Source organism: Hippoglossus stenolepis, chromosome 4 (assembly GCF_022539355.2).
Source record: "Hippoglossus stenolepis isolate QCI-W04-F060 chromosome 4, HSTE1.2, whole genome shotgun sequence".
In the NCBI taxonomy this organism is placed as follows: domain Eukaryota; kingdom Metazoa; phylum Chordata; class Actinopteri; order Pleuronectiformes; family Pleuronectidae; genus Hippoglossus; species Hippoglossus stenolepis.
The window spans coordinates 8882773-8896594 of NC_061486.1; the positions used below are offsets into that span (position 1 = coordinate 8882773).

Genomic DNA, 13822 nt, shown 5'->3' on the forward strand with positions numbered 1-13822 from the left:
TGCTGGGAGTCTGCACCCACCAGCGGCAGCGCGCATATCTGCTCTCGTGCCCGCGCCTCGGATGATAGGGGGCTGCTGCAGCTTGTTTTTTTTTTTAAAGTCCGGGACCTGAACATTATGTGGGAGTGGGAGTGTGCACGGACCCCCTGTTTGATAATACCAGCCTGAGGAGCCCCCATCTGGCGTGTGTAGTGTGGTGTTAGGTAATGCTTGGTACTGGAATTACATAAGCAAGTGGAGTAGGTGGGGTGGTAACAGTGAGAGGAGTGAGTACTGGTGTGTGTGTGTGCAACTCATCCCAATGCATCGGCTCATTGTGTGTGTCCACTGAGGAAGATAATCAGCTCTTCTGCTTCCTCTTTCTGCGGGAGGACACACCGAGACCCTGTTTGACTTATATCAGCCATGTTTGTGTCTCTATCAGCCATATTTTATGTCTAATATCAGCCAAGGACTGAAATACCCATTTAATATACCCTTTTTTACAAATATTTTATGTCTTTTATAATGCAAAAATACCAAACATTTAGAGAAGCATCAGTTCGACATATACTAATATCAGTGTTGGGATATACATTCACTCCAGCACTGCTTTTAAGTTCAAATTTGAGGACTTGACCTCAGTGTTTATTTCCACTATTTATTTTACCAGCATATGATTATTTCTGTTATAGATTAAATTACCCAACAGTCTCTTATACAAAGTTAAGCGATTAAAATCTATGTTCCCAGAGTCCAATGTTCCCCAGGTCAACATTGTGTAAACAAAAATTCATCCTCTTAATATGTTCGGGTTAAATATTAAGTAAATAATTTGTTTTAACCATAACACTCGCCTTAATATGCTTACAGGTTCTCTGGAGAACCATATAATAATGAGTTTTGAAGAATCTCCTCAATAGCTCATGTCATATTCAGTAATTACTGAGTTTGGGAACATATTTTACATGATGTATCTACAGTACAGACTGAGCCAGGCTAGCTGTTTCTACCTGTTTACAGTCTTTATGCTAAGCTAACTGTCAGCTGTAGCTTTATATTCACCAGACTGATGCCAGAATATCAATAGTCTCTATTATATACTCTTAACTCTAACTCGAAATATAATTTGAAATGTCACAAATTAAGTTTTTCTGTTTCTTGTCATCGTTAATGTGCTGTTATGTCAAAACAGGATATTTGAAGGTTTCACCTGAGGCATTTCTCATTGTTTTGTGTTGTCTTACTCAAATTTAACTCGAACAACACCTTGTACAAAGCCACATACATAACATACTTGTAAATTCACTTGTTATAATAAAAACTGACTAAACTATTAAACCTCTGTGTTGAAATGTGAAATTGAAGTGACCACGCAGGCCTCTGAAGCTTTGTGTGTCTTTGACCTGTGGAGTCACTGCTCTGTTCTTTTTTCCTCATGTATGACTGCTCCGTTGTTTGCTCCCCTGGCTGCCAGAGGGAATTTTCAACAAAAGCACAAAGGTAATTCAGTCACACTGCAGCTCCTCTCAGGTTGTTTGTTTTCTTCATCCGGGCTCAGTTGCAACACAAGTCATTCTTTAACGCCTGGGTGGAGACAACAAAGGCAGGATTAAAATATTTATCACTGATTAACACAGATGCATTTAAACATAACCTTTGGAATTCCCTGAACAAATCTTCTTATTTGCATTTGTCAGTTTGACCTGTTTGTGGTTATTTATTTTTTGAGCAGAAAATTAAATTGAACTTTGACCCATGCGCAGGTGCCTGCGTGTCCTAGAAGTGAAAACAAAGAAAAAGAAAGATCTGACCTCATTTAACTACTCACACCATCTTCCCCGTCCTCTGCCCAATACTTACACCTCGTGTTCAACATGTGAACTACACCCTCCTCTTCACAGACCACTTTGTTCCACCCACCAGACAAAACCACAAGGAAAAGTCAAATCTCTTTCGATTTTTTTTTTATTATATCAAAATACAAAAATTTGAGAGGAAAATTTCGTATGGGACTAAGCATTTGAAATGATATGGTGACATGAATACAACACTGCTTTCATATTCTCACAGACATGCCATAGATAGAGCGTAGATCATGTGCTAGGCCCATGTCTACGTCACGATGAGCTACCAGCATTGAGCCTGTGCATTTTCCCTATGAAGGCTTGAGATGGCAACTGTCACTTTAAATCCAGGCCGGTTGGATACGGGCCAGAGTCTTGTTAGACCAGAGTTCGTTCAGGTTTCTGTTTTTACTCGGTAAAGAAACGAGATCCATGGCAGTTGAACATGAAGAGTGAGTACGACATGATCTGAGACGATACAGACTTCACTGGACAGCAGTGGCAAACGAGAGGAAAGTAATACAAATATTATACATAAGGCTTTGGTACAGCACCATACAGTATGAGTTAATTGCTCACAAAAAGTTAAGTGAAGCTTATTACCTGATGTAGTGAGAGAACAGAATGACAAATCTAAAAATACAAAAGAATAAAAAAAACAAAAAACGACCAAAGAAAGAAACATCAGGTTATCGTTCTGAAACGGAGAAAAGTAAAAAAAAAAAAAAATGTTTTTGCTTTGAAATATTTACATATGAACATTGTTGAATGCTTCGACATAAAGACGGACATTTTGGAGACATTATGCACAAAGTAAAACGGATCAACAACATATAATACAGAATGTAAACATGTGATGTACAGCACAGAGTTCAGTGGATGAAAATGACATGAAATGTAAATTTTCTTCCTTTTAAGCACTACTTGGTTTGCTTGAGTATGAGCATTAGCTAAAACAGTCGACGATGTAGTGCTTATTGTAGCCTACGATAATAATACATTCTAGTTTCTCAGTGCTGGTACACATGAAAAAACAGAGAATATAGAAAATACTACATATTTCTATTTTTCCGTCCAATAACAACCAGCTCAGATGTCCATGAATGATTGCTAAATAGGCGTTTTTTTGTATTGTCTCTACATGCAAGATTAATACAATAAAAAAATCATATCAGTTCTAAGTATCATCCTACCAGCACCTAGTGATGCACTAAAAGCTGTAAGCAGAAATTGTAAAAAAAAAAGAAAAATAGTAAAAATAAATAAAAGTAAAACAACAAAGAAAACAAACAGAAAACCCCAAAGGAAGTGAGCTAACAGTACGTCCAAAGCAGCCCTCTTTAAAACACTGTACATGTTTCTGTTGAATATGCGAAAAAAGAGCCCGGAAGACAACATCCATTCGTAAAAAAAAAAAACCATAAGAGAGGATGTATGAGCTTTTCCCTAACACCGCTCTACCAGGAGTATCAGCAATAAATACAAATGGGGTGTGGTGACCGGTCATGGCTATAACTGTACAGTACTAGTAGGAGCTCCATCCGTCACAAAAGTTTGGTGGGATGGCGTGAGACGCTTCTGCGGGAGTGTGCTTGAAAAAACAGAGCTGTGGACCGGAGATTGTAGACCTACAGGAAGTGTGTGTGTGTAGAAAAAAGATCAATGCGCTCGGTTTCCCTCTCGCTTGGTGTGCACTAAATCTAAATCAGGTTATGTTGCTCCTTTTAGGCTGGGTTAATAATCTGAATATCATCACAAATATACTTCAGAGAGGGTACCTTGGAAGCACAGACAGACATGGCAAACACACGATAGAAAACAGGTCACCTTGAGTTCAATTTTTGAACGTCTCTACTATTTGAGGTTATACTACTATTTTCCATTATTGTCTATCACTGTCATCACACCATGATACTGTTATGATTAGGACCTAGAGTGTCTACCGGAGCGAATTTAGCTGCTCACACGCACACACGCACACACACACACAAAGGGCCAAGAGGAAAGAGTGTTGCTTGTGGAAACCGAAAAACGAGAAAAGAAAAAAAATCGTCAGACCTCTATTCTACAGCACCACAGAGTTAAACATAGCACCAAGTCGTAATGTTCGAAGCAACTACGCCCTAACACACACTTTGTCTTTATCAAACGAATGTAAACACAACTTCCTCCACAGCACGGTGTTTGTACGTGACTATAGCATGTCTGTGACTCTTAGAAAAAAGTTTCCTTCAGTTTATTTGCTTTGGACGCCTGAAGGTGACGAGATCTGGAGTGAATCTACATGTGTGCTCATGGACGGGCAAAATACAGCATTACTTTGTTCGAGGAATATTATAGAGGGCGACACACTTCTGCTTCTAAAGCTTTTCCCAGTGGGCATTCACGTACTATACATCAGAGAAAATACTACTCAACTTGTGCAGCCAGCGGGCTATGGCAATAATACATCGTACGGTACTAACATTAAGGTTTCTTCTCTTCTCAGATACAATAATATCTGCTAAAGTTTGACAAATGAGGCACCTTAAAATGTTTTTAAAACATTATTACCCACTTAAAGCCGTACTGTAAGCAAATACTTTTATATATAATTTCTTTTCACCTTGGGAATCCTTCCCGGCTTTTTCACACGCCCTCGTAAAAGAACGTCTTCCTGTAAAACATGGTTGGATTTATCTTTACAAATACAATACACACCATGTACAGTACATAACAAATATAGATTCTTTTTTTCTCTCCTCGTATCTTACACGGAACCAATTTGTTAAAGTAGAATATGCTCTTTGACGCTCACTCTCAGGCAATAATCACTTTCTCACTCAGGTTTTTTCAGCTAGCAGACATTGAGTTGATTCATTTGTGTGGACATTTGTCAGAGATCCTGTGATTGGTTGGTAGCAGTTGGAAAAATCTATCTGATATGTCTTTGAGTGATTGAACGAGCTTTTAGCGATAAAAGTAAAACGGCCGTTTTGGTCGAGAGAACCTGTGTGGGGGGGGGGGGTCAACCGGTTGTTATCGCACAACACGGAGAAGTAAAACAATTTGTTGCTTGATGTGCCAACTGGTCATCTCACGCAATGGGTCATTCAATGTACATTCATTTCCTGTACAGCAAAACATACATTCATTATCGGTTAGTGTCGAAAAAACTTAAACATACAGAGCAGTAGCTAGGACGTAATATCCCCTTGTTAAAGATAAACAGTCAGGGTGGCCGTTGTTTGAATATTCCCCATCGCTTGTTAACAGCTTTATGAAGCAGTCACATTCTCCTCTTAACAGCCGCAGTTAAACATTAACATCCTCTGGTTTGTTCATTCCTCATGAAAACTTTTACCACTGAAGTTATGTTTATTCATTCATTTATTTTTTGTTTTTTTTTGTTATTTTTAAGGGTATTCTGTTTCTGCCCTAGTATTTATGATGCATACAGTTAAATCAAGCACCCATTATAAGATATAAATGTAAAAGAGAAAAAGAGTAATGCATCCTCCGTAGCATTTCCTCTCATGTGTCCTTGGCAAAGAAAGTAAAAACACACTTAACATTGCAGTCTCTGACTCCCTCCTCCTCCTCCCCCCCACGGAAGAGACAAACATGACAAGGCGAAGGAAAAGGCAGTTAATGTTAGAAAAAGAATGAGAGAAAGAAAAGGCAACGAAAAAAGGCACAGCGAGACGTGCCACATTTCACGAATGATGAACAATGGAATACATACGACAGAACACTTCGCAATTCATCACCCTGTTCTTCCAATCCTACGAGTCCAACCTGTGTTGAGCGTGTAAGTCCCAAATGATTTTTTCCACACTTCTCAGGAAGGCTGCGATCTTCGTGTCAGCGCCGTGCTGTCGTGACGCGTGTAAACACACTGAGCCCATCGAGCAAATTAAGACACCGTTCCCTAATGGTTGGCACTGGATCGTAAATCAAAGCAAACACAATATGCCGGCTAATAAAAAAGCTTCCAAATTAGATCAAGTTAGGCCTTATTATCCATTCGAATGAGCAATGGTGTGTGATATAAACCTTTTTGTCCATACGTTTCATATGTAAAAAGGTCAAGTACGTACAGCATACCACAAGAATTACAGCAATTCTGCGTTTACTCTGAGGTATATTTTGTGGTAAGAACCCTGTGTTTAAATACTGACACTATTTGTATTGTAGGAAAGGTAGACTCATGTCCCTGTCCGAAGATGCACCAGGCTTGACAGTTCAGTTCGACTGAAAAACCTAAAGACGTGGACCCCTCGATGACCAGTGAGTGAAAAATCTTTAACGTGTTGTCACATACTCAACCAACACATCGTTATTACTGTAGGAGGAAGCTAAAATCCCTTGTTTTACTATTTTATATACATTATATATTTTCAGAGCGTTTTCAAGTGAGATTCCTCAACAGACAAGTCGTGGTGACAACTCAGAAAAGCCATTGTTCTTGTCCTCTAATACGATTTTTCCAACCCTGGAGTATTCAGCTTAATGCTTCCCGCTCCCCACACAAAAATGAACTTTGAGAGATTACAAGAAATGTGTTGGCTTGATACAGAGGCCGGGGGCGGAGCAGGGAGAGCTGAGGTGTGTGTGTCTGTGTGTGTATGCAGTGGAGGAGGCGGTTTAGTCGAGTCCAATGGCTTAGCGGGCACACGTGTCAGCGTAGAGTCCCATAATTTGGGCCCTCAGAGTCTGCACTGGCCAGAATGCCGGTCTGGTCCTCCGCAGACTGCCTGCTGTGCAGGAAGGAGGTCAAATAGAGATAGGGGTTCTTCTTGCTTTGCCTTTTCCTCGTTCTGTGGAGGTGGAGGCCCTCTCCCTCTTGGGGTGTCTGAGATTGCTGCTGGGTCTGAGAGGGAAACACACCTGGGAGGGAGGCAGGGAGAAGAAGCACAGGAGTAACACGCCACCCACAGGTTTCAAGATGAAGTTTTGTGTCTCGTTTCTCGAATCGTCTGACTTACCTGTTCTCCGTGCGGGGGCTGCGTTGTTATTGTTGTTGGCAGCCACTCCCTTGGCTTTAGTAATGCAGTGGTGTAGCAGTGCTGGTAAGCTCTCAGACCCGGCAGGATCACTAGACGCACCTAGAGGTTCCCTGAGAAGACGACAGACAGCACAGCAAACATTGATCTGCATTAATCCAACAGTCGTGTTCGGTCCCGTCTCAGACTGAAAACGACTAAATGGAACATTCAGCGCTATTTCCAGTAGAAGCTATCAAATGATCTGATGAGCTCGTATACGTCTACTGAGAGCCCTCTCACTAACATGATGAATATCCACTTAATATCCGCGTTGATGGATGACAAAAGTTAGACATGAAAAGAGAGAGAAAGGGAAAGAAAGAGAGAAAGAAAGAAAGAAAGAAAGAATAGATGACATAAAGTGGATTTGGTGAAATTATTGGTTTGTCCTCATGCAGTCATTACATTAAAGACCCGGTCACACAGTTAAACATTTCAGTATGAAAGGGTTTTTTATTAGTGACACAAAATCACTTTGTCCAATAACTCGTGGTCCCATAATCATGTTTTAAAATATCAGGGACATTATATCATCTTGGCAACAGCGCTAAACACATTTCAATTTGTAGTGCCTACTCAGTTTTGGGTCTTTATGTAATGACTGCTTGAGATATGCAGGCAATATTGGTCTTTGCTGTATAAAACTCATAAAATGAAAATACTTTGTGGAACTATTCATTACTGTTCCTGTAACAATAAAGATTTTCTTTTTTAAAATCCTCCAATACGTTATTTTTTAGTACTCACTAGGTCTGGGGTCAGCAACCTATGACAAGCAAAGACATTTTCAGTAGCATGTGAGAAAGTAAAAACGTTATTACAATATAGACGGATTCTATGTCACTAATGTGTTTGATACTACAGTTAATTAATGTTTTTTTAATTACAAATTGATGAATTATAATAGTGATAAAGAAGATTACACCATTAATAGTGATGTGATAATGTTGAATCTGCATTTACAAAAAAAGACCGGCACACAGTTCATGCTGATTGGTCCCTGAGCCTCCGTCAAACAGCGCATGTGCAGCTGTAACCACGAGGCAAAGTGCAATGCACCAGTGTGCAGGCAACACACACAGCAGGGTTATCAGGCCGTTTCACCACAGTCACACAATGGAGAGTGGATTCATAGCATGAAGAGACGTAACTGTGTGTGAAAGAACCCATTGAATCTTTTTTATCATTTTCTCGAACATTGTGAGATATGTTTCTTTTGGAGAATCTACAGAACTGATCTTCTTGAAACTTGGTAGAGGGGTGGGGTATATGGGCCAAGAAAGAACTCATTCACTTTTGGAGCGAATCAGATAAAGAGGGCAGATCCAGGAATTTTGTTCTACTTTCTTTAACATTGACATTTTTGGCTTTTTATTTTATAAATGTTTTCCTCCAGAAACAATGCAGAGGTCTTGATGAGGAAAATCAGACATGTGTACAGTGCTAATATCTATGAACAGGAGAAATTTGGTGCGGATCCGGATAATGATCTGGATGTAAGTGGCCATCGTGGGGGTTTCCTCACCTTTCTAGTATTTTAATAGCACACCTCACTAAATGGTTTCGAAACGAGGGCTCTTGTTCAGATAATAGGCCTGTAACTCTATTATTATAACAAAAAAGATCAAACTTCTTCTAATACTGTGACCAACTCTAACGACGTGTTCACAAACATGAATTCTCATCCCACCAAAGGCTGCTGACCCCTGCAGAAGGTGTGAGAGCTTTTCTCTGACTGTCTGTTCAATGTGCTAATGAGACCCGAAATAACTATTTTCATTTCATGAGTGATACATGCTACAGTAAGTTGAATGAAAAATAATCAAATCAGCAAATCAATAATCACATTAAGTATCGTCTCTTTCATCGTAAGCAGTATTATTTAGCAGTAGTTTCACCTCGTACCCAATACTCTGGCTCTGTTGTCCGTCTCGTACAGAAATATGTGAATAAAGCTAAATAAAAACCTCCGAAACTCAACATTTACGTTTTGATGAGGTTCACGAGGTTCTTTGCTTTTCAAACGACTGAACACAAACAGCTCCAAAACGTGACTTAATGTTTCATTAAGCCAGGTTGTTGTGCCACACATGTTTCAAAAGGAACACAAAGCTCTAGAGACGCTGTCCATCACTTGTCACTGCGGAGAGAGAGATTGAGAGGCATTAGCAGAGAGGGCGAGACACAATCTGAGACTTAAAACAGTCCTGCACAGATAGAGAACACTCCCATTATCACATGGACTGTGTGCAGAGGCCCCAGTGTGTTAATATACAGTACATTTCCAATAGACATAAACACTGTACAGCACGATTTCATAAACATGAACACTGCGTACAGAGGCTTCACCATGCTGACGGGAGGAGATGGCAGGAAGAGGAAATGGCCGTTAAAGAACAAGTCACATGACAGGAAGAGGAGATGGCCATTAAAAAACAGTCACATGACAGAAAAACGAAAGCACTTAAGACAACAAATGTGACAAAGAATTTAGTTTGAGAATTGTAGTTATTTGTTTGGTCGTAGAGAGAAGTTTAGAGAATGCATGCATGGCATTTTGCACATGGAACAAAACTTTAAAGGGGAATACTCCAGTCTTTCATTCATGTGCGTCCTCTATTGATTCAAGTCTTTTTTTTTGTTTTTTTTGTTTTTTGGTGCAGGGAAACATGTCTGTGTTCAAACAATCAGAAGACAAAATCAAATGCTTCTCAAACTGTCCAAACCGCTCCTCCTGCTTGCTCACAAGCCTAATTCCTGCAGCGCACTGTGCCACGGCATGGCAGGCTTACTGCGCCTTGGATGTGTATCGACAAATGTGTCCTGTGTGTCATTATTATTACCATTAGTTGTTACTTCACTTGAATCCAGCACAGAGGCACAACCCAAAGCGATTCCCCTTTAAAGGAGAGAGTGATTAGAGCCCTCCCCCTGCTGACCCCTCCCCTATCAGACATGGGTCCGACCCTTACCTATTGCGGCGTAGGGGACCGGGTCACAACAACGCTGCCCAGATAGCTGAGATCAATCAAAAACAAATCAGGTAAGACCCTTACCCTCTATAAAGCAGCAGCCCTAAAAGCTACTTTCCCTTAAAGGCCAGTGATGGTGCAGGAACGAGTCTCTGCCTCGTGGCTTTGGCTACTGTCTCACTGTAGCTTCTAAGGGTGGTGAGGTGGGTGTGAGGGGGCGCAGGAGTGTGTGCAGTGTAGAAATGCTACAGGGCATTAAAGTAAATGAGTCTCCACTGTTTTTATATAAGCTTTTCTGTGTTATGTCTACATTTCTGCAAACGAACAATGATCCACCTAAATGTTGGATTAACTGGGAAAAATGTCTTCTCCTGATATTTATTATTCCCTCATGAAAAACATATTCTCACTGAATCTTCATCCTTATGGTTACAACTTTCAAATAGGACACCTTTTATGAGCAGGTCATACGCTGTAACTCATTTGTTTGATAGCTCATTAAGTTGTTAATTTAATGTTTGATAAATTATTTACTTTGGCTTTAGAGGACAGTTAAAAGCCATTAAAAACAATTTAATTATATTGGGTTGCCAAGTAGTGGCTGGCTTTTGTCCTCTACCAGGATGACACTACATTTATTTTATGGCTCTTTAATTTATCAGGAAAACCCCTCTGGTCTATCGTCTGAACTCCAACCTCCTGTAAAACCTCTGCAGAATATCTGTTTTATGTTATTACAACTTATTTATAATTACAATTACAGACAATCCATTAATGACATGGTAACATCATACTAGTGTCGGCTAATTAGAAAGTTAGAAACTCTTGACACTTTATTTATGCTTTATCAAAACATGTAACGACAGAACTGATAGTTTTATAACGACTCTCTGCAAAGCATTTATAAGCTGTAACAAAGTATTATTATTATCTATTAATCATCAATAAATTGTCAACTAATGTTGTAATAGTATATCCTACAAGTATATACTAATATAATAATATATAAGTATATTATATGATGTGTAAAGTTTTGATCTCGTAAGTCAGTAATACTTGCTTTTGTTATAATTCAACTGAGCAAATGTGAATAATAACCTAAAAGTTGTTATAAAATGCTTATGTTACAAATGCTTCATAAAGTGTGACCTATTAAGAGACTGACATCATTTTATGTAATAGTATAAAAATACAAATGTAAACGTACATATACAGTAAATTATTAAAGTTGAATTTTTCTTGTGCCTCACTTCCTTTTTATTTTGAAACTTCTGACGATAATTGATCAAATCAGGTTTAATTCATGTGAAGTTGTGGAAGTTACTTTAATTCATAGTTGCAATGCTCAAAATGGGGGACAAGAAAAAATTACAGTTTCAAAAACAGTAAACTTGAGGGTTTCTGTAGCTTTCATGTGTCTTAATCTTCCTCCAGTAATTGCTTTTTTAATTGACTTAGTTTTTCATTATTGTGATCAATAATTTATGAGATTGAATATGAGCTATTAAATAATAAAGACACAAATTTATGATCTAAAAAATCAAATAGCTTCCACATGTGATTAAAGTTTAGAGAACTGTCATTTTTATGAACTGACACAGTCTGTGCTAAATGCAATTCCATGCCTTCTGCATATTTATGTACAATATGCATCTTAATTATGCCTGAACGAAAACATCAAAGTAAAACTGTGGATAATTACGTGGGAAATTTGGTCTAGAGAGCGGACGAGGAGACAAGTCTCGTCTTTAATTTAATATGTGACTATTCTCTACTGGAATGGATCACCTACCCTGAGGCTGATATCTGGAGCTGGGAGGGCTCTGAGGGCAGCATCTCCTCCTCTCTCCTTCTCTGGGACGGCCTCTGCCCGAAAACATCCCTGCCCTCCGGTGGAGGAGAGGGGGACTGGGAGGGGTAACTGGCTGCAGTGGAGGCATACGACATGTGGGCGTGGTAACTGGGGCTGGGTTGCGTGGTGCCCTGGCTCTGAGTGGGAGAGGTGGACAGGGAGGATCTCCGGGAGAAACTGACAGTGGCCGAGGGCTGCAGGGTGATCTCAGGCATCTCCAGAGACCGAGAGGTGCGGAGGATGCTGGGGCGCGGAGGGGGCCGTACTAGAATATCTGGAGAACCTGGCTGGGTGCTAAGGGGGCTTTGGGAGAGTGGAGAGAGGCGAGAGGGCTGGAGTACTAGTGGGGGTAGGCTGGGGTCTGCCCGGCGCCCCGCCCTCGGGCTGAGCCAGGACTGAGGACTACTACTGGGGGCTGTGCTTGGGCTCCCTGCACGGGCTAGCGGGTCAGGGTAAGGCAACACTGGTACACCCACACCGTGGGCCGTGTGTCTGAGCTGGCCGAGACTTTGGGCCTGTTGCATAGCTAAACGCCTAACCGGAGGCCCCATGGACCTGTCTCTGCCTTGGGGAGCCATAGGAACCTCCAGCTGCAGGAGTCCAGGACTCATTGGATCCTGTAGCGATGAGAGGTGCAGGCGACTGGAGGGGTGAGAGTGAGGAGGGTATGGGGGTGGGTCAGGGAGGTCCTGGGGGTGATGTAAGGGATGATGAGGTGGGTATATGAACCGTGGACCCTCTAGACCCAGGAAGGGGAGCTCATGAGGATGCCAGCTATCAGGCGAGCGAGGAGGAGGGCTGTGTGTGTGAGACAGAGAATGGCCAGAGGCAGTGTACTGATGGTGCTCCATCTCTCCACTCTCCTCGGGGATGGAGGGGTAACCATAGGGCCCGTCTCCAGTGCCTGGGGGGGAGGACAGAGCAGAGCTACGCGGGCTGATGTCAGGCATGTAGAATGGTGGTGGAATCCCTGATTCACCGCGGCTGCCTAGATACCCATAGAATGGGCCCTGGGGAAAGCCCCTGTAGCGGGAGGTAGGGGCCTGCCCTGAGGCGTGAAGTGCACTGCCCTCTGCAAAGCTCATACCTTCCATGGCCCTTTGTAGGCGGGGGCTGTAGTTGGGGGGCTGCGTTGACTCCAGGCTGGAGGACGTTGGGGAGAGCTGGGGCCGCAGCGTGGGCATGATGGGCGGCATAGGCCCAGGGTCAAAATCATTCTCCTCATCAGACTGCCGGAACTCGGGGTACATGTCAGACTCCTCTGCAAAGGGGAAGCCCTGGATGCGGCGCGGCGGTGGGCTGATGTCCATGACGAAGCGGCCATCGGGGCCGCGGCTTATCAGCTCAATAGGCGTGGTGACCTCTGATTCATACTTGGACACACTGTATTTCTTGCTGGCTATGGCACGCTTGGTTTTCTTGTAGAAGGAGAGCTCTTTGTCCCTGTCTCTCTGAGGGCTGGGCAGCCTCCTGACGTACAGGCCTGGACCCTGGGAGCCATCAGAAGAAAGAGAGCGTGGCCGAGAAGGAGGGGAGCTCTCTGGACTTATCTTCCCCGATGATAACCTAATTTAAAAAATGCAGACACAAGACACTGGCTTGATTTAACATGCACCAAAAGAAACCCCGAAAGAAAAAGGCAAATATTTTAAAACAAAATCATAATATTTATGCTGTCAATCAATGGTGATTTTTCAAACCAAACAGATGACACAGTACAAAGCCAAAGCACTCTATCAAGAAAGCCATAATGAATAGCGTTATGATAATGACCAACTCATGGCGGGGCAGCATCCTGATGGGACAGCGGCTAATGAATTAAGCCTGAATGATGGGATGAGAGGAGAACCAACGACGCAACCATGACAACCGCATCACTTATCCATTGAGTCTACATCTTCTTGAGCAGACGTGAGCCCAATTTCCATATGCTGCACCAAATGGTGATGTGAGGGAAGCAGATGACATCTAACCAGGCCTCATTTGCCCACACCAGGAGCAGCACAGTGGACATTTACTGGGTCACTGAATGCATCACGTAGACAGACATTGTAAAGAGTGCATGTGCACAGTATTGAACTGTACATGCAACTGAGCTAATGCAGTTTATTCCCTGGTATGGTGCGTGAAAGTCTGTGCATGCAC

General features: G+C 41.9%; 1 protein-coding gene across 3 annotated transcripts in view; it reads right to left on the bottom strand.

Moving 5' to 3' along the window:
• Positions 1 to 1929: 1929 nt before the first annotated feature.
• igsf9ba (immunoglobulin superfamily, member 9Ba) overlaps positions 1930 to 13822 on the bottom strand; it is a 61937-nt gene continuing 50044 nt past the window's right edge. Inside the window, exons 18-20 of one of the 3 annotated variants that reach the window (XM_035155449.2) lie at positions 11618 to 13243; positions 6794 to 6924; positions 1930 to 6695 (exon numbers count right to left, since the gene is read on the bottom strand). In XM_035155449.2, the coding sequence (XP_035011340.1) occupies positions 6487 to 6695; positions 6794 to 6924; positions 11618 to 13243 (1966 nt within the window). In that variant the 3' untranslated portion in view covers positions 1930 to 6486. Of the gene's footprint in view, positions 6925 to 9825; positions 9872 to 11617; positions 13244 to 13822 lie in introns of all 3 variants that reach the window. The other 2 variants (XM_047339711.1, XM_047339710.1) reach the window with 2 other exon arrangements.